Source organism: Sapajus apella, unplaced genomic scaffold, assembly GCF_009761245.1.
Source record: "Sapajus apella isolate SASKATOON/1434 unplaced genomic scaffold, GSC_monkey_1.0 scaffold8, whole genome shotgun sequence".
In the NCBI taxonomy this organism is placed as follows: Eukaryota; Metazoa; Chordata; class Mammalia; order Primates; family Cebidae; genus Sapajus; species Sapajus apella.
Window position 1 is genome coordinate 46307556 of NW_022436948.1, and position 24200 is coordinate 46331755.

At 36.7% G+C, this 24200-nt stretch overlaps 1 protein-coding gene across 4 annotated transcripts in view; it reads left to right on the forward strand.

Annotated features, from left to right (window-relative positions):
- Nucleotides 1-24200, forward strand: part of CRYBG3 (crystallin beta-gamma domain containing 3) — a 132613-nt gene that overhangs the window by 40916 nt on the left and 67497 nt on the right. For 2 of the 4 annotated variants that reach the window (XM_032277219.1, XM_032277220.1), the window contains 6 exons: nt 4380-4804; nt 14347-17026; nt 17057-20512; nt 21881-21925; nt 22470-22585; nt 23574-23721. In XM_032277219.1, coding sequence (XP_032133110.1) covers nt 4380-4804; nt 14347-17026; nt 17057-20512; nt 21881-21925; nt 22470-22585; nt 23574-23721 — 6870 coding nt within the window. Of the gene's footprint in view, nt 1-4379; nt 4805-14346; nt 20513-21880; nt 21926-22469; nt 22586-23573; nt 23722-24200 lie in introns of all 4 variants that reach the window. The other 2 variants (XR_004268670.1, XM_032277218.1) reach the window with 1 other exon arrangement.

The window sequence follows — 24200 nt, forward strand, 5'->3', positions numbered from 1 at the left end:
GTTTTACAGTGCAGGGTCTGCTATTTTAGATCATGCTGAGAGAATTTTCATTGACGAGGTGGCTTTCAAGTAAAGGTCTGAAGGAGGCAAGAGTAAGTCATATCGGTATCTGGGGGATGAACATTCTAAGAAGAGAGAAAACCAAAGGCAAAATTCCCAAAGTGGCTGTGTGGTTGATGTTTTAGAAGACCAATGAGGAGGATATTCGTCATCTTCCTTGAGCTCACAGTGCCGTTTGGCATTCTTTACTCCCATCTGCCTTTTGAAGTGTTCTTTATTTCTTTGGAGATCTGTGGTATCCTAGAGAGACTAACCTGGCCTGGTTTTGACCTCCATCTCTTTCACTGGTTTCTTCTTTTCACTGTTTTTGCCTATTTATCTTTTCTATAGGGCTCTTTTGGTAATTACTCTTTTTTTCCTGCATACATTGTGTATTGCTAAACTGCATTCTTCAGTTGTATTTCTGTTTATATCAGACTGTCAACTTGTGTATCAAGGGACCAAAAATTTCATGTTTGACAACTAAATAGTTTGCTGCCCTACCTTCCTTTCACCCAGAGCCCCAATTCTCACCTCCCTTTTTTTTTTCCATGTCCTTTCTTTTCTATTTTTTTTTTTTTTTTTGCTTACCTACTCAAATTGTTGTCCAATTTAGATAACTCAGCTATCTGTGACCATATTACAGCACTTCTAACTGGTATCTTATCAAACTCTTTATCCTCTGTGCTCCAATCTTCTTCAGCCACATCTATGCCGTGGTAAACATATTTCAAACTTATGTGTCTTTGTGTGCACCATGGCTTGTGTCTAGAATGCTCTTAACACTCTTCAGAATTAAGCTCAAATGTTATCTTCTGTGCAAAGAAGATCATTTCTCTACATCCCCACTAGTTAATTATGGCTTCCATTGTGTACATATCTCTTATGAGCCCCCCACAGTGATACTAATACAATGATGAGTATTTTCCTAGATTATAAGCTTCTTGAAGACTGCAGCTAAATCTTATTAATCACTATACATAATGCTTTTCTGTATTTTGTTGTATTGGGACCTAACGTAACAAAGAGAGTAGACAGATAAATGCATTTGGACTAGGGGTACTGCGTTACAACATATTGAACGTGAAAGAAAAACATTGAAAATTCCAAAGATTCATATGCCTTCATCAGTAGCATTCATATGTTATATATTATACCAAAATCTTGGAGAGCAACTAGAATGCATATTTTCTTAGTGTTTGCTTGAGTCCTGAGTGCTTTCATTCTGCTCACTCCTCGTTATAATGGTAGACAGTCCTGTTGGCAGACAGATATAGGGCCCACATAATGAGGGCCGGTAGGCAGGCTGAACTTGTCCAGGTTGAGGATGAAGAATAGCTTCTTTGGATCAAACTTAAAATTTTAATTCTATAAATACATAATTTATTGCAGGTGTTTACTTTGAATAGCAGTGTATTTTTTCATCTGGTTTTGTTTGTAAATGCAGAAACTTTTTTGTTGTTGAAGGTGTTTTAGTTACTAATATACATTTCTCATAAGATTATGAGGGAAAAATTAATCAACTAAAACATTTAAGGGAACTAAAAATACTCTTTAGTAAACTTATAAGGATTCTGGAATAGCAACGAAGCAGATAGTTGAGGGGAAGGAGAAACATGATTTTTAAAAAAATTGTATACAACTTTAAAAGGTTAAATGTAAAATCTTTTATTAATTTCACAAAATATATCTTTCTCATTTGGAAAGCAACCTTTTACACTTTGAAAGGAATGAGCAAGTAAAAATATTAGTGAGATAAATACATTTTTTGACAAAAATTACTGTTTTGACATTTTAATGAAGTTGAAAGTGGTGATCTTGTTCATTTTTCTTCTTTTAAACCATTGCCTAGATTACATAAGACTCTTTTGCAAATTTCTAAAGCATTTTAAGAGTATTTATGATATTTTAATGAGCAGCCTGTAGTTTACTTTCTTCAAGTGGCTACATAAGATGAGCAGCCACTTCATACTACTTATAGAAAGATCTAAACACTGTTCTTATCATGTTCCGATGTTGTTTTTGACCCAGGGAGAAATACTGAGGCTAAAAATTGCAAATCAAATTATTAACAAAAATATGTATCTTTCATATAAATGACCATTTTCAAAATGTCAACTGGCGTGTCTTCTGCTGCCAAACTGAGAGGTTGTTTATGCTGCTTATATGAGTAGAGGGCACAGGTGACTTATAGTGCCAGCTGTCAGAATGAGCAGAACGTTGGACAGGTGAAGTGGAGACAAGTGGAATTAAAATTGTAGTTGAAACTGGTGAGAGGTGAGATCTGTAGTGTCTCCAGAAGGCTGTTGATATTCTAAATGTAGAGGCTCACAAGATATATTAAATCCTAACACATCAAAAAATGTCATGTGCTTACTCAGAAATCCCCTTTGACACGAAGGTAGGAACAAACTTAAAAATATTGTTTGCTTGTGAGCTGGGCAAGGCGGCTCACGCCTGTAATCCCAGCACTTTGGGAGGCTGAGGTAGGCGGATCATGAGGTCGGAAGTTCGAGACCAGCCTGACTAACATGGTGAAACCCCATCTCTACTAGAAATACAAAAATTAGCCAAGTGTGGTGGCACATGCCTATAATCCCAGCTACTCAGGAGGCTAAGGCAGAAGAATCACTTGAACCCAGGAAGCGGAGGTTGCAGTGAACCGAGATCACACCACTGCATTGCAACCTGGGTGACAGAGAGAGACTCTGTGTCAAAAAGAAAAAATACATGTATATAGATCTAGATAGTTTGCTTGCAATCAGTTTGCTGAGTTAATAGCTTCTAAACATATTCTCAACCTTTCACATGCTGAATCTTTTTTAGTGGTTAAATACTTCTTTATACTAATTTGAACTTGGACCAAAACATGGAATGAGGTGAAAGAATGACATTATAACTGTGATGTTCTTGCCTTCTTGAAGACAAAATATTGTCACGTGAACCTGCAGTGCCCTAAGGTGGTTTTGCCTTGGTCTTCTGATTGTTTCTGGCTCACACTTGACCTTTCCTTTTTTTTTTTTTTTTTTTGAGACGGAGTTTCACTCTTGTTACCCAGGCTGGAGTGCAATGGCACGATCTCGGCTCACCGCAACCTCCGCCTCCTGGGTTCAGGCAATTCTCCTGCCTCAGCCTCCTTAGTAGCTGGGATTACAGGCATGTGCCACCATGCCCAGCTAATTTTTTGTATTTTTAGTAGAGACGGGGTTTCACCATGTTGACCAGGGTGGTCTCGATCTCTTGACCTCATGATCCACCTGCCTCGGCCTCCCAAAGTGCTGGGATTACAGGCTTGAGCCACCGCGCCCGGCGACCTTTCTTTTATAAGTGCTAGTGAGCATAACCAGTGGCAGATACTGTAAGGTGGGCATTCTTCTTACAAGGATGTGAGTGAGCATGTTTGGAAGGCAGGGTGAGTTGGCTCATGGGCCTAAAGCTTTTTAGAATCTGGAAATAGTGCAAAGTGGAATGCCAACATGCTCTTTGATATAGCAGCTCTGTTTTTCCTTACACAAAGTATGCATTAATGTGAGTTTGTTTTACCAGTAACTGAATTATGAGCAGGCAAAATGGACTTCTGGAAGTGTTTGTCTTCAAGAATGCCAGACGCTATCCGTGGTTTGTATTAACATTATGTATCAGGACTTGATACAAAATGTTAATATTTTACCTTGAAGGCCCACAAGTGGGCTCTTTCTCTGAATTGAAGTACCGTGTTACTGTCTTTTCCTCATCTTCTTGAATAATTTTACATATTGTGCCAGCTTCATGGGTTAACATAATGCGGAAGTGATGAGGTCTGTTGAGGTGCTCTTATCTACAGTACCAAGTATTTGAAATATTCTCCCTTAGCTCTGTAATAATAAAGGCTGAATTTAAGTACACATAAGGTTTACTGTGGTCTCTTCTCTCTACATATTTACCTCTCACTGCTGTCATTTTCATACCCTAACCTCCAGTCGTATTAAACTCCCTTAGGAGCTGAAACCTCACTAAACACACACACAGATGCATAAGCATCACATAGTCACTTTTTCTGTCCCCTTCAAAGAGTGCACTTTCCCTAGGAAGCATTCCCCAAGTTACCTTGGTTTGGACTAGTTACTCCTGTTCTGGGTTCCCATGTGTGCAGTACTTCTCCCCTCATGACATTTACCTTATAGCTTTTTAAAGGTCATGCTTACAATGTTCTTCAGTAGATTGTGAACTGCCCAAAGGATGGAAGCCATTAGTCTTATTCACAGATGTATCCCTGGTGTCTACAGAGTGTGTTTTGTAATAGTTCTCAGTCTGCTTTATTTAAATGATGATGCTTGTTATTGTCTGTTTTGTTTTCAAAGATTCTCCAAAGTGAGGAAAAAAGGAACCACACTGAGAAGCCAGTCACTTTTCCAATTCAGGAAGATCCCAAAAAGGCATGTGATCTTTCCAGTTCCACGTCAGATACCAAAATAGGAGAAAGTGACAGACAGCCAAAGGAAAGCTTTTTTCAGTTTCTTGGTAACTTATTCAATATCTCAGGAAAATCGTCTCTAGGAGAAGCTAAGCAGTCTTCTTTCAAAGATGACCATGATAAAACTGAGAAAAATTTACAGAATCCCAGTGACCATCATGAAGAAGGGATCAAAAGGGAGAGAGAAATTTTCAGTGGCTCCCTGGGAACCCAGACACATCCAACAGAAGAACAAGACTCATCCGAACTCTCAGATGCTTTTTCTTTGGATACAACTCAAGACAGTGAACAAGAAACCACTAATTTGCTAAAGTAAGTTTAAAATTTAATTGAACCAAAAATTCGAGTTTTTTGGACCTAGCTTTGAGCTTTAGTCCAATTGATGGGATTGGAAGAGATATTCTGTAATGTCCCTACTACTGGGTAAAAAATTGTGTGATTCTCTGTACCATACAGGTGATCAATCATGGTACAGAGAATCATAAAGGTATTCTAGGGCCTGCTAAATTTGTCTTAGTAAAATATTTATTTTTTCCCTGAATGGTAATGTTTTCTGTTGCTGGAATTCCTCCTGTGTCAGGACAGGCAATATATTTAATATGTGCATTTTGATGGGGGGGAATGGTCCTCTGGTTTGTATTCTTATTCTGTCAATATCTTTGTTCTGTAAAATTTAATTAAAGCAGTTAAGAAATGCAATTAAATGGACTGTATTCATGAAACTAGCTTTATGAACCGTCACACAGCTCTAAGAAACTAAAATCTTGCTTGAAGAAGCACTTTACCACCCTTTTCTTTTTTGTTTAGCAAACACACACCAACTTGTTTTTCCTTTTCCTCTCAAATGAGCTAGAAGTAATATTTTGTACCTATGGAATGTTTATAACATTGTTGAGTCCATTTGGTATTTGTGTGACATAAAAGTATTCTTTTGTAACTAGTAAGCTTCCATTTTATTGATTTTACTTTTACCTCTGCTTGAGAATTTATTATTTGAAGAAGCCATCAATAATACTGTGGTCAAATATAAGTAGCACCTTATACTTAGTTATGCAGTTCTTTATAGTTTCCAGGTGTCTTCATTTAGGTGCTTTCTGTTAAAACCTCATAGCAAGCTTATGATATAGGCATAGACCCATCTTACAGCTCTGTGAAACTAGGTTAGAGTTTGTCCATCAAGAATAATGTTGTGGGGCTTGTTCCACCAGAAGTTAAAAATGTATTGATAAAGCTGTGGTATTTGAAACAATGTCATACTGATGTAATATTTGGTAGACATTTAAATGGAACAGAGTAGACAGTCTAGAAATGGAGTCTCATGTATGTAACTTGATATCTAGAATGTGGTGCCATTATGTGTTCCTCATCTTTGTATGAAAGTAAATTAAGATAGAGTAACAAATGTTAAAAATCATAAAAATTAAAAGCAGCATTTGTACATTTTTATTTTGGTGAGAAATGACTTTCTAAGCATAATAGCAATGGAAGGTATCAAGAAAGAGATCAGTAGATTAAAACTTATTCTCGGTTTCAAACTCTTTTATGTCAAATAAGCAATAATAAATTTAAATGAAAAATAAGAAAATTATATGCAGGAAAAAAATGAAAGAGAATGCTTTAACTGATAAGCAGTTTAGACACCAACTCACTAGCAAGGTATATGGCACTGTATACACTGTTAGGAGTTCAGTATAAATTGGTAGCATGTTTTGGAAATTCAATTGGCAATATATGTCAAGAACCTTACGTTTGTGGGTCATTTCTGATAATATACAGTGTTCATTCAAACATTATAGGAACATATGTTTGGAAATCAGTGTCCAGCAGCAGAAAAGTGGCTCAGTAGTGCTGCAGCCATAGCATGTGAATAGGATTCCGAGTGTGGTCCTTGGAGCCGTGGGGCAGCTTCACCTGGGACCTCATTAGAAATGCGCATTATCAGATCCACTGAAGCACAATCTCTGCAGGAGTGGGGCCCAGCAGTATTCTAACAACCTCCCTAGATAACTGTTTTGCATGCCCACATTTGACATCTAGCATTTTAAAGTAATTTAAAATGGTGATAATTTCGAGGCTATTATGGGAATTGGGTAGATTGGGAATTTTGTACTTTTTCCTTTCCTTTGATTTTGATTAGTTTGGTCAGATTTTTTTATTTGGTACTAGTTGATTTTTAAAAAAGGGGGTGGGGAGAATACTTTGGCTCTTTTTTCTTGTTATTAAAGCCGTCCTTGTTAACAGAATAATTGCTTAAGGCAATTCTTCAAAATCTCCTCAACAAAGAATGGTGTTCCTTTACCATTCTTTTGTCTTCACCAATGTTTTTTCCTTTCCTTCGTTTAGGAGGAAAGGAAAAAAACCACCTGACTGCCAGTTTGACTGTGATGCCACCTTCCTTCAGGCCTAGCTTTGAAAATCCCACAGTTTACCAGGCTTAGAATTACAGTTTCAGTAACTTCCTCTTGAGAGCTGTCACATGCTTAAGAATTATAATTTAAGATGCAAATACCATTTTGGCAATAGTTCATTTTGACAGTAGGATTACAACTTACAACTGATTTTAGATGTTATTTAGATAATCTATGTAGAGAATTATTTATTAATGATAATTTTGAGAATCTGGATTATATTTTAAAGTTATTTTGGCTCTTGATATTAATTATTAATTATTAAAAGCAATGATATATTTAAGTTTTTTATTCATGATCATGAGACTATTTCAAATATAAAATGTTATTTAAAATAAAGAGCTTATAGGGTAGAGGATGGTTAATGGATATAAAATTATAGCTACATCTACATAGAAGGATTAAGTTCTAATGTTCTGTAGTACTGTAGGATGACTGTAGCTAATAATTGATCATATATTATCAAACAGCTAGTAGAGAGGACTCTGAATGTTCACAACACAAATGATAAATGTTTGTGATGGATATGCTGATTTCTCTGAATTAATCATTACACATTGTATACCTGTATCAAAATATCACTCTGTATGCCGTAAGTATGTACAATTATTACATATAAATTAAAAAATAAAAGAGCCTAGACTTTTGCAGTTACTAGGAGATTTCAGTGTCACATATAAACATTTCAGTTTTTTAATATAAGGAGGAATGAATTAACTTAAATTTTTTCATTGCCTTTCTCATGGATGAATGTTCCTACTTTTTAAAAAAGTGAATCAAGGTGTATTATAAAAGGTTAATAGCTTAAACAAGGTAATAAAATATCCTGTACTGTATAGCAGACACAATTTTTCTTATTACCATTACTACAGTTTTCAGAATTTAGACAAGTTATTACAAGTTGAGTATCCATTATCTAAAATGCTTGGGACCAGAAGTGTGTCAGATTTTTTATTTTTTTCAGATTTTAGACTTTTTGGGGGGATGTTTGCATAGACATAATGAGATATCTTGAGGATGAGACCTAAGTCTAAACACAAAATTCATTTATGTTCATTTACATCTTATACACATAGCCTGAATTATTATAGGAAACTACAATGATTTAAATGATTTGGGGCATGAAACAAAGTTGTGTACGTTAAACCATCAGAAAGCAAAGATGCTTGTTGATTTGTTTGAGTTATAGATTCTGGATATGAGACCTCTGTCAGATGCATATTTTGCAAATATTTTCTCACATTCTATAGGTTCTGTTTACTCTGTTGATAGTTTCTTTTGCTGTGCAGAGGCTCTTTAGTTTAATTGGGTATCACTTGTCAATTTTTTTGTTGTTGTTGCATTGCTTTTGAAGTCTGTCATGAAGTCTTTGTCAAGGCTAGTGTCCAGAATGGTAGTTCTAAGGTTTTATTCCAGGGTTTTTGTAATTTTAGGTTTTATATTTGTCTTTAGTCCATCTCGAGTTGATTTTTGTATATGGTGAAAGAAAGGTAGGTGTCCACTTTCAATCTTCTGCATATGGCTAGCAGTTATCAAAAGGATGTAAACAAACACTTCTCAAAAGAAGACATACACTTGGCCAAACAGCATAAGAAAAAATGCTCAATATCACTAATAATTAGAGAAATGCAAATCAAAACCACAGTAAGATATTATCTCACACCAGTTGGAATGGCTATTATCAAAACATCAAAAAACAACATGCTGGTAAGGTTGTGGAGAGAAGGGAACCCTTATACACTGCTGGTTGGAGTGTAAATTCATTCAGCCATTGTGGTAAGCAGTGTGGCCATTCCTCAAAAAACTTAGATTACCATTTGCCCCAGCAATCCCATTATTAGGTATATAACCAAAGGAATATAAATCATTCTACCATAAAGACACATGCATTTGTCTGTTCATTGCAGCAATATTCACAATAGCAAAGAAATCAACTTAAATGTCCATCAGTGGTGGACTGGATAAAGAAAATGTGGTACATAAACACCATGGAATAGTACACAGCCATTAAAAACAATTAAATCATGTCCTTTGTAGCAACCTAGACAGAGTGAGAGTCCATTGTCTAATTGAATTAACTCCTTTATGCCAAGTGTTTCATTATTGGAATGCTAAGCCTGTGAGAGTTCTTTATATCCTACTGCTCAAGGTCATTGCCAAGGTCTGATTTTTTCACACTGGAAAAATTGCAGACTCCAGCATAAATGGGTTAATGCAGGAACAGGAAAACCGAATACTGCATGTTCTTACTTCTGTGTGGGAGCTAAACATTGAATACATGTGGACACAAAGAAGGGAGCAATAGACACCAAGGCCTGTTTGAGGATGGGAAGAGGATTAGGATTAGAAAACTACCCCTTGGGTAATATGCTGAGTTTCTGGGTGACAAACTTATGTGCACATGAAACCCTTATCATGCAGTTTATCCGTTTGTCAAACCCACCCATGTACTCCTTGAACCTAAAAGTTGGAAAGAAGAAAAAAAAAGATAAATTTTCCATTTGTGATATCATGTTGGTGCTCAAAAAGTTTTGGATTTTGGAGCATTTTGGATTTCAGATTTTCAGATTAGGAATGTTCAGCCTGTACCTATTATGTAAAGTGAATTTAAAAAAAAATCCTCACGAAAAGGCAATGTAAGTGACTTGATCTTCACTTAATAGTTTTGCCATTGTTTCTGTATATAACTGTACAAATTTTATTTTTAATATCCATAAAACCTTTATGACACTTGTTTGGCAATATTTTTAGATTGTTTTCTGTCTATTCATGTTTCCGATGTAGTTTACATAGGAAGCTACTTTATTGTTGGGTTAATTTTTTTTTAAATTCTATTTCTGTTTTTCACAGGGACATATGCATAATGATAAACTCTTCTCTGAAAGCTCTCATCTGATTTTTTTTTTAAATTTGCTGGGTTTGCAGCTTTTCTTTCCATAGAAAAGCTAAAAAGCTTTTTCTATTATACAAAAAGATATTCCTTGTAATTTGAAAGGAAATAAATCTTACTGTTAAAAAAAGTAGCTTAGTCAGCCAGGTATGGTGGTTCACGCCTATAATCATAGCACTTTAGGAGGCCAAGGCGGGCAGATCACTTGAGGTCAGGTGTTCGAAACCAGACTGGCTAACATGGTGAAACCCCCTCTCTACCAAAAACATAAAAAATTAGCCAGGTGTGGGGGTATGTACCTGTAATACCAGCTACTGAGGAGGCTCAGGCAGGAGAATCACTTGAACCTGAGAGGCAAAAGTTGCAATGAGCTGAGATTGTGCCACTGCACTCCAGCCTGGGGACAGAACAAGACTCCATCTCAAAAAAATAAAGAAGTAGCTTAGTCATATTTTCCTAAAAGTGAATTAGGTACTTTTACTGTAAGTCTAGCTATTACTTTCAGGCTGCTATGAAATTTTCTTTGAAGAATGGTACATGCCTTTGATTGACCTTTGTAGTGTCAAGTGTATCAAATTTATCTAGCATAGAGCATAGCTGTATGTATTACTGAAAGGCTTAATAAGCCCTCACATAATGAGTAATTATGTGTTGGACTAAAATCTGTAAATCCTTTTCAGATTTTCCACATGTATTCCTTAAATATTTGAAATTTTTAGGTATTTTACTTTTTTTCTTACTATTCTTTGGATTATGTAACTTCGGTATGTAGCATAAGCTGTGGAGCGTATGTATAATTACAGCATGCATGAAGTGACACTCCCTTTTCCCTGTCTAAACTACAAGTGATATAAATACATAATAAAAATGCAATGGTAACTTCCATGTGAAAGAAAACTAAGTGCAAAATTCTATTCTTACATGTGAATCCTCCCACTGTTAAATACAATGTGGAAAAAAGTTCTGTAATTTGTAGTTTTCCATCTTCAGCTTATTTTTAGCTATAGGCTTTTTGGCATTTCTGTTTACTCAGGAAAAATTAAAAATTAAAGGACAACTTCATGTTCTTATTATTTAATTGTGTGGACTCAACTACACTCCATGAAAGAATGATCTAAAAAATAATTGTGGCATGACTTAACCTTTTAAAAATGGGGAATTAAAAAAAAGGCAGAGGAGTGTAGCTCATTAGTACCTGAAGGGACTGACTGTAATATATGAAGCTGAACTTGTAACTTTGATTTATCATTCTTTAAATATAATATAGTTGTTTAGTCTAAAGAATGTATATTTTAATGACAAGTATATAATATTTCCACTTCCAGTGCTGCATGTTAGTTAGAAATTTAAACAGTAAAGTAATATAAATTAACTTAATCAACTTTATTGAAAGTACTCAGAAAGCCCTAAAAAATATTAAACAGTGATTCCCACCACCTACCCTGCAAAAGACCCCAATACCAAAAGCTATTACTATAGTGAGTTGAAGTTTACTGGACTTTTCTGTGGTCTATTAGAAGTCCTTTCAGATCAAAAGTTGCATTGAAGCAGCATACAATGCTTTAACATTTGGCTAAGACAGAGTTGGTAATAAGAGGACCTAAGTCTACTACATTAGAATAAATTTCTGATCCTTATCTCTTATTTCCATTGACCATGAACATTTCTTGGTATTGATTTCTTCAGAATTATTTTTGTGATCTTTTGCAAAAAGAAACATTGCAATCTGTTAACAGTAGGTTTTAGGTATGAAATGTTAAAACTTTGAGAGGAAAAACCTGTCATTTATTCAGGCTTCTGTATCGTCATATGTTCTGAAAGACTCTTGTATTTTCTGAATAACTTACGTATTTTGATATGGTATTTTACTAATAGCATTAATTTACCTATTTTTTTTCTTCTTACATGTTTTCAGGGACTGGTTGCCTTATCCAACATTTTTATTTCATTGTTTTATTTATATATTCACCATTCATTCATTTAACTTTTGGGATTTTGTTGGTAGCTACAAATTAAGTATTTAATGATCCTATTATCATAGAGCTTACTTTGAGTAAAACATGATACATCATTTAAATTGGTATGTTGTTTCACTACATTATGAAACAGAAAATGGTACAAAACTTTTATATTGCATATAACAATTGGAAGATTCACATGTAAGAACATAACTTTGTACTTAGTTTTCTTACACATAGAGGTTGCCATCACATTTTTATGATTTGTGTCATAGTTGGTTTCGTGTAAGAGGCTTACATGGAGAGATTAATAAAAACAATACATTGGGCTGTGTCTTCATAAGGATTAGATTTTTAAAAAATAACAATGAGGAAAGACCCAAATGTCAAATAATGCTGTCTCATTCAAGTTTTGATTTTGTTTCGTAACAGTACTTGATGTAGCCTGAAATTCATGCAGCAACTAAGACTCATTTTTTGCAAGATAAAACTTTTCTTTATGCATCTGCTTTAGTGCTCTATAATGGACAGTGAAAATAAATGAATATAACTAACATAGTTTTTTACAATAGTGGTGTGTCAGTATTTTAAGGGTCCAGGAGATATATAGGATGAAATATTTCAGCTAAAAGTCAAGAAGTATTTAAGAGACACAGTTGGTGAAGTTTTCACATGTCAAAAGAGATATACTTTCTATTTTATCAATTAGACAAATCTAGAATTCTTAATGTAACTGCTTTAAAGTTGTCAATAACATGTGTTTTTTAGCTATTGGAATACTGATAACTGAATTTTTAAATTATTCATGTGTATTTCATAGTAATATTTTGGTTAAGCATATGTCTAATCAGAAAAAAATCAAGTAGAACACATATTAGATTTTTCTACCATACGTAAAAAAAAAGTAATTTCAACTGTTAGAGTCGGGTACATCTGCAGGTTTGTTGCATGGATAACTTGCATGTTGTGAGGCTTTGGTGTGCAGATTATTTCATCACCCAGGTAACGGACATAGCACCTGAGGTAGTATTTCAGTCCTCGCCCTCTTCCTACCCTCACCACTCAAGCAGGCCCCAGTGTTTATCGTTCCCTCTTTGGGTCCATTTGTACTCAACGTCTACCTTCCAGTTATATGTGAGAACATGTGGGATTTGGTGTCCCTGCATTAATTCACTTAGGATCACGGCTTCCACCTGCATTCATGTTGCTGCAGAGGACATGATTTTCTTCTTTTTTGTGGCTCTGTAGTACTTGATGGCGTCTGTGTACCACATTTCCTTTATGCAGTCTATCATTGGTGCAGCTAGGTTGGTTTCATAGTTTTGCCGTTGTGGATAGTGCTGCAATGAACATACAAGTGCATGCCATAATTTTATAGTCAGGAAACTGAAAGGTAATTAGCGTTCAAAATTTAAAACATTTTGATTATCACATATAAGAATTAAGACATTAGTTTGAAATAGATTTCTTAGCACTGAGCATCATTGCTTTACTTGTTCATTAATTCAGAAGAGGTATTAAGCATATACAATTTGCCAAATCTTGTGTGGGGCACTTAGAAAGATGATTAAGACACAGTACCTTCCCTCAAATAGCCACCAGGCTAGTGGCGAAGATATAATAAGTGCACATATCTTTATGCTTAATGTGGCAAATGTACTCTGTGCACCCACAGATCAAAGACTAACTGTCCATCTTAGTAGTAGAGGGATAGGTTTGCAGTGGACATGATTTGTGTGCTGAGTCTTAGAGGACATTAGAGTTTCCTGCTGATTCTGGCATTAAGGGCAGAGAACAGTGTGTGTAATTGGCTACAAGATGGCATGGCACAGTGTGAGAACTCCCAGAGGTAGATTCTCCAAAGGAAACTGGGTGCTGAGAGGAACAGGATCTTTATACTGGGATTGGTTGGTTCTCTATGCTTAATCTAGACATCTATTTTGATTTTTGCATTTGTCCAAACAGTTTAATACTCACTACACTAATTGAATATTTGAAGAACTGAACACAGAGAATTTTAATGCAGTTTTGTCATTTGTTAACAAATACATAATGCGTGCTTACTGTGGCCTAGATATCTTCCCATCTGTTTTTCTTTAAAACGTTTCCAACTTACATGCTAAACGTTGCTGTTCAAATTCACCTCTCAGAGTAAAGGAATAGAAGGTCATTATGATGCTTTAATGTGGTGGAGAAATCAGTGATGTATCCCTAAATTTGTAGTAATATGAGGCCCAAAGTCAATCTGGTTACTTAGAGTCAGATACTGCTTTGAGATCAGAACTGGAACCCAAGGCTTGGACTCATCAGCCCATATTCTTTTAACCACAGTCAGAGGTATGTATGTAATCAGGTAAGAAGGAGCAATTCTAAGGAGCTGAAACATTCTTCATGCTGCATTGACATTCAGGTGCTGCTTGTTAAATTTTTATTATTTTTAATAAAGATAAGTTTAAAGCATTCTAGGATTCACTCCCCAAATTGTTACATATTAAGGGAAGTAGTGTTTAAAAGATGTACTTTTACCACAGTTGCTGAGATTAGTATGACGTATTATTAGTTCTATTTCTTGATACTCTTCATGTTCTCTTTTTACAGACAAATCGATGGTAAACCAGAGAAACCTTCAGTAACATATGCAACATATCGAGGCCCAAGACACATTAGGAAATATTTAACGCAACAGATGGGCTTGGCAACTGTGAATACCTTGGACAGAGAAAATGAAAGTTCTGACTCTAGTACAAACACACACATTGACCCTGGACGTGAGATTGAGGCTGGGATACTGCCAGTGTTGTCATCAGCTAGTACAGACTCATCTATGAATGGAAATCTACTTGAAGGCCCATTAGAAGACTCTGATTGTAGCAAAACAAGTCTCAGTACGGACAGTTCTTTGACAAATAACCCAGAACTGCAGACGGTTGCCTCTTCCAATAATCTTTTGAATAAAAATGCGTGGAGGGGTACTGAGAGAAATAGGTCATCCCCTTCTCTGATGAGCTCCAGCTATGATGGAGAATCTGACTCGCAGCACCATTTAAGTTGTGAACCAGTTTCTCAGACTAACAGAAATTTGGTATGTTCAGCATTATTTACAGGAAGTAACAGTAGCAAAGTCTCTTGCAGCCCAGATTTTCAGAGAGTAACTACAACAGAATATACAACAAAAGAAAACAGCTCTGTGATGAGTAATAGGTCATTGGTGCAAAGAGAAGAGCTTGTTGAGCCTCAGGGCCCTGCTATTTCTGATTTCTCTTGTAGTAAATCTGATGGGAGTGACACTACTGAACAGGAAAGTACAAATTTGCCAAGTCCAAATAAATCAATTAGGCATGAAGATCTGCAGTTGCCAGAGAGTGAATGTTCTGACAAGCAAACCGTAGATAACTCATCAAAGCAAGCTGCCACTCACACCAATGTCATTGCCCTTCAGAGACATGCTATGACAGACACAGAATTTGTAAGTGAAGGAAAGCGATTATCTGCCCAAGACTCACAGAAAGATGTGGCTGTTAGAGAAATCAGGCGAGAAACAGAAAGTGCCTCAGCTGGTGAACCCATAGCTTCAAGTCATGTAAAAGCCCCAGTAGATAAAATTGAGTCGTTACCCAAAGATACTGACCAGTTCTTTGAAACTGAAGCCAAAAAGCTTGATTTTAGGTCATGTGATAAAATCCCTTATACTAGAATTAATAAAAAAGACCTCACCTTTGTAAATTACGTCAGTGAATCAGCAGTTGCAGCATGCTTAGGAAATAAAAATGCACCTGAGTTGAAATTTGAACTTAATAGAAGTCACATTTCAGAAACTCTTCTTGACTCTAAGAGTCCTCAGCAAGCCAAAGTATCACCTGATGCTAAAACATCTCTTAGCCTTGACTGTAAAAATCTAAATTTCAACATTTCACCTCCTGCCTTTGTTTCTGGAGATGAGATGTTAAGCAAGTTGGCTATTCCTGATTTAATGAGTGAGGCTTCTCCTGTGCCCATTGAAACTGGGAATGTCAACATCGTTGGTATTTCCTATCAGCCTAATAAATGTAAAGAAGAAAATGTGAAAAATCCTGTTGAGGCTGAAGGCAGGAAGAGTCCTCCTCCTTCCTTTTGCCTTGAATATACATCTGCAATTTTTGAATCCAAGGAAGTTCTTTCTAATGGTGAAAAATGCCAGGTTCTTCCAAGTTCTGAATCCAGTGGCCCTGACTTAACTGGGATGCAGCTGTTGAGCTTTGATTCTGGAAGCGTCTCTAAGGACTGCAGTTCCATTTTATCTCAAGTATCTCAAGACCCTAACAGAGTAGAGTTAATGTCCTCAAACACAAAAGCAAATACGACCATAACAGAGAAGGCTGATTCTCTTTCCTTGGAAGCCAAAACTGATAACATTGCCAAAATTGCATCAAAAGCTGAAATTGATGATCAGAACAATGTTCCCGTTGAGTCACATTCTGGAATAGGAAAGACTATATCCTTGTCCAAAATATCTCTTTCACAAGCAGAGTCAAGAGACATTTCTCAGGATAAAATGTCTTCTTTTCTATTGAGAATTACCCATGTGCCGGAAAAGCCTATTTTATCAGAATTAACATCTCTAGGAGTTAAACAGGACAAAAATTTTCAATCAATTAGCCATAATGAGATTGAAGAGGAGTGCTTGGATGCTGGCCTTAAAGAGAAATGCCAAGCTGAGCTTTCTCCTGCTGCCTCCAAATATGAAGATATACCAGAAACAGAGGTCGAAACAGAAACAGGCTCTCCTCCTGCTCTTCTCAAAAGTAATATATCTGGGATTTTACCACCTGTTCATGATGAGAAAGTCAGTAGGCAGATGGTAAAGAGTGGCGAAGCTAGCACTTGTGTGATTCATCAATCTTTGGATATTTGTGGGACTAAAAAGATTTCTGGTCACTCAGAAATGGCAGAACTCAACTTAACTAATATTTCCCCTAAATTCCAAGAAACTGGCAGCACAAAAGTTAATTCACCTTTTCTCGATTATGATACCAGCTTGGAAAAAAATGTTTCTGCATCTGAGGACTCAAGCTTTCTTAATGTACCTTCTGAGCTGAGATCAGAAAAGAAATCCTCATCTTACAGAAATAAAGAGAACATTCATTTTTTAAATGGTGGTATTGATAGTCTGTCATCTTCCTCTAGTTACCCTGAAGAAGTTAGCATAATAAATTCACATAAGCCACAAAGTAATTTTGATTCTATACAAGTTACCAAAGATCTCACACATGAAGGTACCTCCTTAACTAACCTGTTGTACCCTAACTCTGCTCATTTGGAATTTGAAGCACCTAACTCTGCTCATTTGGAATTTGAAGCACCTATCTCAATTTGGGCAGAAGTGACCCCTATTCAGGAACATTTGGGGATTTATACTGGGAAGATATCTCCTGATTTCCTAACCACTGCCCAATATGACAATCCCACGGAAGCAGAGATTGGAGCAGTTGCTGGGCCTGCAGCGTCAGTTAACAGCTCAGACCAACAGTGTTCCGAAGCCTCCACTGAGCACACAGAAGCCAGGAGAAGAGCACGTGACCAACTTTCAGATATCGAAAGTGGTTTACTCAAAAACGCCAATACGTTGATTGATGAGATTTTTAATTCTGTCAGGGAAGAACTAATATTTAAACACACAGTGAGTACCTGCCAGGAGCATATAGCCATAGAAGGTATAATGAATCTGGATACCCTGAAAGAAGACATCTCTGAGAAAAACCCATCAGAAGTGACACTAACAGAGATCCAACAGACAGAGGGTTTGGAAGAGCAGGGTTTGGAAAACAAGTCAGAAGTCGAAGAGAAGCCCTGTGTTTCACCGACAGTTGGTGAGAAGAGTCTTCTTGTTGATCCTGATAGTATGAATGTATCTTGTTTGTTAGAAGATAAAGCTAGGGAATTAGTTAATGAGATTATTTATGTAGCTCAAGAAAAATTGAGAAATGATGCTTTTGAAGATACTGAGGATACTTGGGATTCTGAACTTCAGGCTGATACTCCACAAATTCTGAACAGTGGTAGTGTTAAGCCACATGATGTAGTTAGAGAGTTCTTGGTATCAGAACAGCCAGTAAATCAAAGCACACACATTAGTGAAAATAAAGTATTAAGTAAATTCTTCTCCATAAGTAACTTAGCTAGTGACACAGAGCCAATTAAGGGAAGAGAAATTGTTCTTTACCAAAAATCCCCATTTTCTGGAAATGTAGCTGGACTGTCTGATAGTATAAATTTGCAGGAATCAGATACGGTTTTACTAGCTGAAGACATGTCACATGAACAGTTAGATGATGGGGTAAAAACACATTTATTTTGCAGCGAGGACTATGATGAGACAATGGAAGGAGAGTATGTGGATAACGAAGCTGCGACAGAGGATGGAAGATCTCTTGTATTAAATTTCAAATGGCCTCCGCTTGTGAATGACGACATCCATGCACCTGGTACATCTAAAAGCAGTTTGTCTGATAGCCTTGTATGTATATCTGAAAAAAACTTGCCAGGACACAGTAAAAACACACCCCTTGCAACGTCAGAAGTAGGGAAAATACACAAGAAGGATAATGAAATAAATATGGGGAAAATTGAGCTTATACCGTCCATGTTAGAAACGGGGAAAACAAACAAAAAGGATGCTGAATTGAATATTGTGAAACATGAGGCAGTCCCTCCTATGTTAGAAATGGGAAGAACGCATAAAATGGATGCTGAATTGCATGTCACGAAAACTGAGCCAAAAGCTAATGTTTTTAAAATGGGAGAAGTATACCAAATGGATGCAGAGAGGCATATTGAAAAAACGGAGGGATCACCTGTCATTTTAGGAAAGGAGAAAGCTTATAAGATGAAGGATACTGAAGGGGATGTTGGCAAAATTGAGGTGATACCTATTATGCCAGACGTGAAACATATCCACCAAAAGGATGCTGAAGGTGATATTGTAAAGACTGAGGTGACACCTGTTACAATAGACGTGGAAAATATTTACCAAACGCATGCTGAAGGGGATATTGGCAAGACTGGGGTGGTGTCCATGTCTGAAATGGAAAATGTCTACCAAAAAGATGGTGAAGGGATTAGTGAAAAGGCTGAAGTGATAACCCTTACGTTAGCAGTAGAAAATGCTTGCCAAAGGGATGCCGAAGGGGATATTGCACAGGCTGAAGTGATGCCTGCAGGGTTAGAAATGCCCATTGCATTAGAAGTAGCAAATACTTACCAAAAAAACGCCAAAGGGATTACCAGTAACACTGAGAGACCTACATTGGAAACAGAAGCTACATATCCAAAGACTGCTGAAGAGGTGGTTAAGAATACTGAACTAGTACCGTGTGTGTTAAAAGTGAAGGAAGCACACAACTTAACACCTGTCCCCTTAGAAATGGAAAAAACATGCAAGAGAGATGTTAAAGAGACTATTGGAGCAACTGTGTCCATACCCTCTGGGATAGAAATGGAAAAAGCATCCCCAGAAGATGGTGGTGAGAATACTGAGAAACACAAAGTGTTACCCACAGTGGTAGACATTGAGAAAATTCATGGAAGACTAGGATTGAGCATTACACAAGTGGAGGCCATGCCTCCTGCATTTGAAAGTAAAACACCAGAAGAGTATGCAGAAGGGAGTGTTGGAGAAACAAAGGAAGAGCCTACTGAAGTAAAAGAAGGCTTGATAGCACATGAAAATAGACTTGCTTCACATTTCAGGGGATATGAATCACCTACATTAAGTAAGGATTATGAGGGCTACCCAGCCCCACCAATGCCAGATTTTCAACCTGGGGATACCATAGGAAGTCTAGACAAAAGAATATCTCTTACTGGAATATATGACAAGAGGAGAGAGCCAGATTATAGTGGTGAAAAATATAATTTAGCTTTTGTTTCTCAAGATGAGCAAGAAAATTCTTCCTTTACCATATTATACGAAGAGCCCCTTCAAGAGGAGGACACGTATGCTTCCACAGAAGCGAGACGAACACAGCCTGTCTTGTTTCCTGATGCATCCCCTGACAGCATCCCTGTTCTGGCATGTGAAAGGTCTGAGAGTAGAACTGACCTTGTGCATCACTTTGAAAAAGGTACTAAATTAGGTGAGACATTTGATAGCGATAGTTCAGAAATGTTCTTATCAGTGGAGGCCAAAAGGTACAAAATTTATCCTTTAGCTTTGTCTCCCATCTATGAGGATGACAGTTCACAGGAGGACATTCTCTCCAGTGACGTTTCCCCTGGTCACCATGGCCCCAGGAAATCAAGAGAGAGTGAAAACCAGTCCTCGTCTGTGTTATCACTTCTCCAGTCAGTGTCGGAGCGTTTAAAGATGAATTTTGACGAAGGTGACAGAGAGGCAGCTGAGGAGGAGGAAGAGGAGGAAGCAGCAGCATTGGATAAAGGAGATTTGAGGGCGGGAAGGAGAGAGCATGTTACCTTCCAGTTGCCAGATCCTTCCATCACATTTTACCCTGATGACCAGGAAAGCATTCGAATTTCTAAAAATTCATATGTGATGCCAAATGAACCTACTACCTCCAATCTGCAAGTTGGTCTGTGGCCAGAAAAGACCTCATTTCTTCAGAAATCTGACCTTACTTCTAAATTGCATTCTTCTTTAAAGAGTGCTTATCATCAGTATCTGCAGACTTCCTCAGAAAAAGGAGCCAGATTTGGTGGGATTTTTCAGGAACCAGTGTCAAAGCATTTCCGTGTTCAAGACAATCCAGGCAGATCGAGCCCATTCATAGAGGTAAGTTATTTTGTTTATTAATAATGATTAAAGCTTTGAATCATGACGTTATCTAAAGGCTTATTAAGAAAGTCAGTGTTTTGAGGTTATAGAGGTTGTATAAAGTTTGTTTCATAAATGTATCAGATTTATTCTTTGGTTGAAATACATCAGAACTCATGTATTTTAACTGGACTATTTAGAAAACAAAATTGCGTGGTCAGAATTTAAAAAGCATAATAATGGAGAAAGGTTATTTTGAAGTCTTTCACTAATATTTTTCAAACTAAATTAGATGACAGCATCATAAATTTCTCAAGGTACTATATGTGGGAAAATTGTCACTTTGCATTTAGCTTATTAGTCTCATGAAAAATCTTTCTGTTGAGTGAAATTTTTAAGTATTTGACAGCAGCCTCTCACTACAACAACTCGCATTGTTGTTCATGCAAGGCAGGTCAGCGAGCAGCCTAAATCAAACAAAAAGAGCTGAAAACGTTATAGCTGAAATTCAAAATGTTTTGAAATTCAATTACATTTTTCTTTTATTTAGAAATATTTAAATGTTCAATGTAGAATATTTATTAAATATATGGGACTTTCCTTTCTGGCATTCCCAAGATCATGGTACTTTCAAGATAAAGATACAGGATGTCCAAGGCCTGTGTTTTTACCTTAAACAGACTTCATGGCAAACAGTAATACTTGAAGGCCAACCAAACCTTGCAAAGCAAAGTCATTTTCAAAGGAATGATGGGATTTGAAGACATGTTTCTTTCATGGTTCTCCACTGCCTACCAAATCAAGTGGAAAGTGATTTAACTCTGCATTATAAGGCCCCCAAATACTGTTTTGGCCAACCTTGTCTCCCCACACTGGGTACACGCTCTGTGTTTCCTACCAATATACTTTTCCCCAGTATGGTTCTGTTCCTACAATTTCTTTCTTCACTATCCCGTCGCAACCTGCCACATTTTCCCTCAGTGAAATGTTGTTTTTCAAGATCTCTTAATACCACTTCCTCAGAAAAGCCTCTTCGAACCTCTCTGTGCCCTCACTTCCATGCTGGTGCCATTTCCATAACCTCGTGTTTTCCTTGTATTTTACCTGTGGATTTAACTTAGTCCCCCTGCTTAGAAGAGTTATATATATATATATAAGTGATTATCTGTTTACCTGTTCTAAGCTGTGCGCTTCTTGAGGGCAGAGACAACATGTTAATTTCCTATATATCTGTATTTATATCCCTTGTGTCTAGAGAAGCACTTCACTTGTAATGGTCACTAAGTAAATATGTGATAAATTACATACGTGACTGTGAAGAAAATGAATTATTCATCTTTTCACCAATGTTTCTAAAAGCTTACTTTTCCACTTCTATTATTTCAGAATGTTGACAAACAAACTCTGAGATGTAACCCAAGACCTGGGAAGGTAAGCATAATTTTCTCAAACTAAGATAAAGATTAGGTAACTTTTAGACTTGAGGAATTTAATATAAATACTTTTTTTTTTTTTTTGAGATGGAGTCTTGCTCTGTCGCCCAAGCTTCAGTGCAGTGGTGCAGTCCCAGCTCACTGCAACCTCTGCCTCCCAGGTTCAAAGTAATTCTCCTGCCTCAGCCCCCCAAGTAGCTGGGACTACAGGCGCGCCCCGCCACACCTGGCTAATTTTTTTATATTTTTAGTAGGACAGGGTTTCATGGTGTTAGCCAGAATGGCCTCTGTCTCCTGACCTTGTGATCTGCCCACCTTGGCCTCCCAAAGTGCTGGGATTACAGGCATGAGCCACCACGCCTGGCCTAATATACTGTTAAGTGACTTAGAAAATGATTTTATTTGAGGATTTAACATCTAAAGTAACCCTTGCTTTTATATATTTAAGATACTTGTTTCTATGTTCTAGGACATTTTAGAATTTAAAATACTTTCTAAAAATTAATTATTGTAGCTACTTACTGCTATTTACTGTGTTGCAGATGGTTATCTATGATCTCCATGAAAGTAAATATAAACAAGAAGTCTACTGTAATATTCCCGATGCTACATCATGGTCTTTTCCAAATGGAGTTCTAATAAAAGTTGTAAGGGGCTGGTAAGAAGTCTCTTAAAATTTTATAGCACGTTTTCTGAAATTAAATGTGTCTTCTTCCTGTTCATGCTTTTCTTTTGTATTTTTTATTAAAGTCGTATTCTCCTTCCTCTACTTTTTGACTGAATGTTTTAAAACATTATTATTCTGTTATAACGTAATTGTTCTCTTTATTTACTGTGGCAGAAAATACAGCCTTTTTTTAGTGCTTAAGCCAGCAGTAAGTTACAAGACCTAATCTATACAATCAATGCCATTCTGTAACTGCATTATTAGCAGAATAGATTTGGCAAGTTTGGTTGAACGCTTCAGTTGAATGAAGCGTAGCTTTGAAAATGAGTTGAGAATTTGTGGGATGCTGAGGAATGTGAAGGCCACATAGTTAAAGTTGTTTGTATAGCTGCCTTGGTCAAGAAGTGAAGGAATCTTTGTATGGTCTGAGAATGAGGGCTAACCTCATTTATTTATTAAGGACCATGTCCCATGGACATGCTGGAGCTAGAATTTATCTATCTAGCGTTTATGCTACCCAGGTCAGTATTCATGTACTAAATCATATGGTGTAATCTCGTCTTAATATAACAAAATGGGACATGTGTCCTGTGTTATTCAGCAACAGGAGAATTAGAAGTGTAATTTGGAATTGTTGCCCTATTGTTTTTAATACAGCTGTATAGTTTTATATAGACCACATCTATAAAGAACTTGCTTACATAAATAGAGACATAGAAATATATTGTGGTACTATGTTCAGAAAATATTTATATTTCCAAGGTATATGCACTCTTATTTTTTCTTTACTATTCACCCATACTTAAATTAGCATATATTGTTTCAAAAAATAGGGTTATATGCTAATAATGGAAGATATCCCAGCTTTAAAAATTTAAGTAGGTAAAATGGTCTGTGACTTACCCCAAGTATCATTTATTTTATGCCTTATTTCTTAGAAAATTAAATATAACTTATCATTGCATTGCTCTTTGTTTAGCTGGATTTTATATGAGAAACCACATTTCCGAGGTCAGAAATGTGTGCTAGAAGAAGGGGAAAAAGTGTTAAATCGTGACTGGATTCTTCAGAACAGAAGGCATCCGCAAAGAAACTTTGTATTGGGTTCTATCAAACGAGTCTTAAAGGTAACAACTGTAGATTTTTCTCCTATTTTTTATTTGATTTTATTTGTCATATAATAAAGCTATGCTGTGGCCTGGCAATGTTTACAAATGATTGCTAATTTTTGTGCCGTTATTAATCTTCATTATCGTATTGATAATCTTTTGAATTTATGCACGTAGAGTGAATGGTAATTAAAAATATTAACCAGAGGTAATCTAGTTTATAAAATGTTACATGGGCCAGGTGTGGTTGCTCATGCCTGTAATCCCAGCACCTAAGGTCCGGAGCCCAGGACCATTCTGGCCAACATTGTGAAACCCTGTCTCTAGTAAAAATACAAAAATTAGCCGGGTGTGGTGGTGCATGTCTGTAATCCCAGCTACTCAGGAGGCTGAGGCACAAGAATTGCTTGGACCCAGAAGGTGGAGGTTGCAGTGAGCTAAGATCGTGCCACTGCACTCCAGCCTCCAGCCTGGGCAACAGAATGAGACTTGGTCTC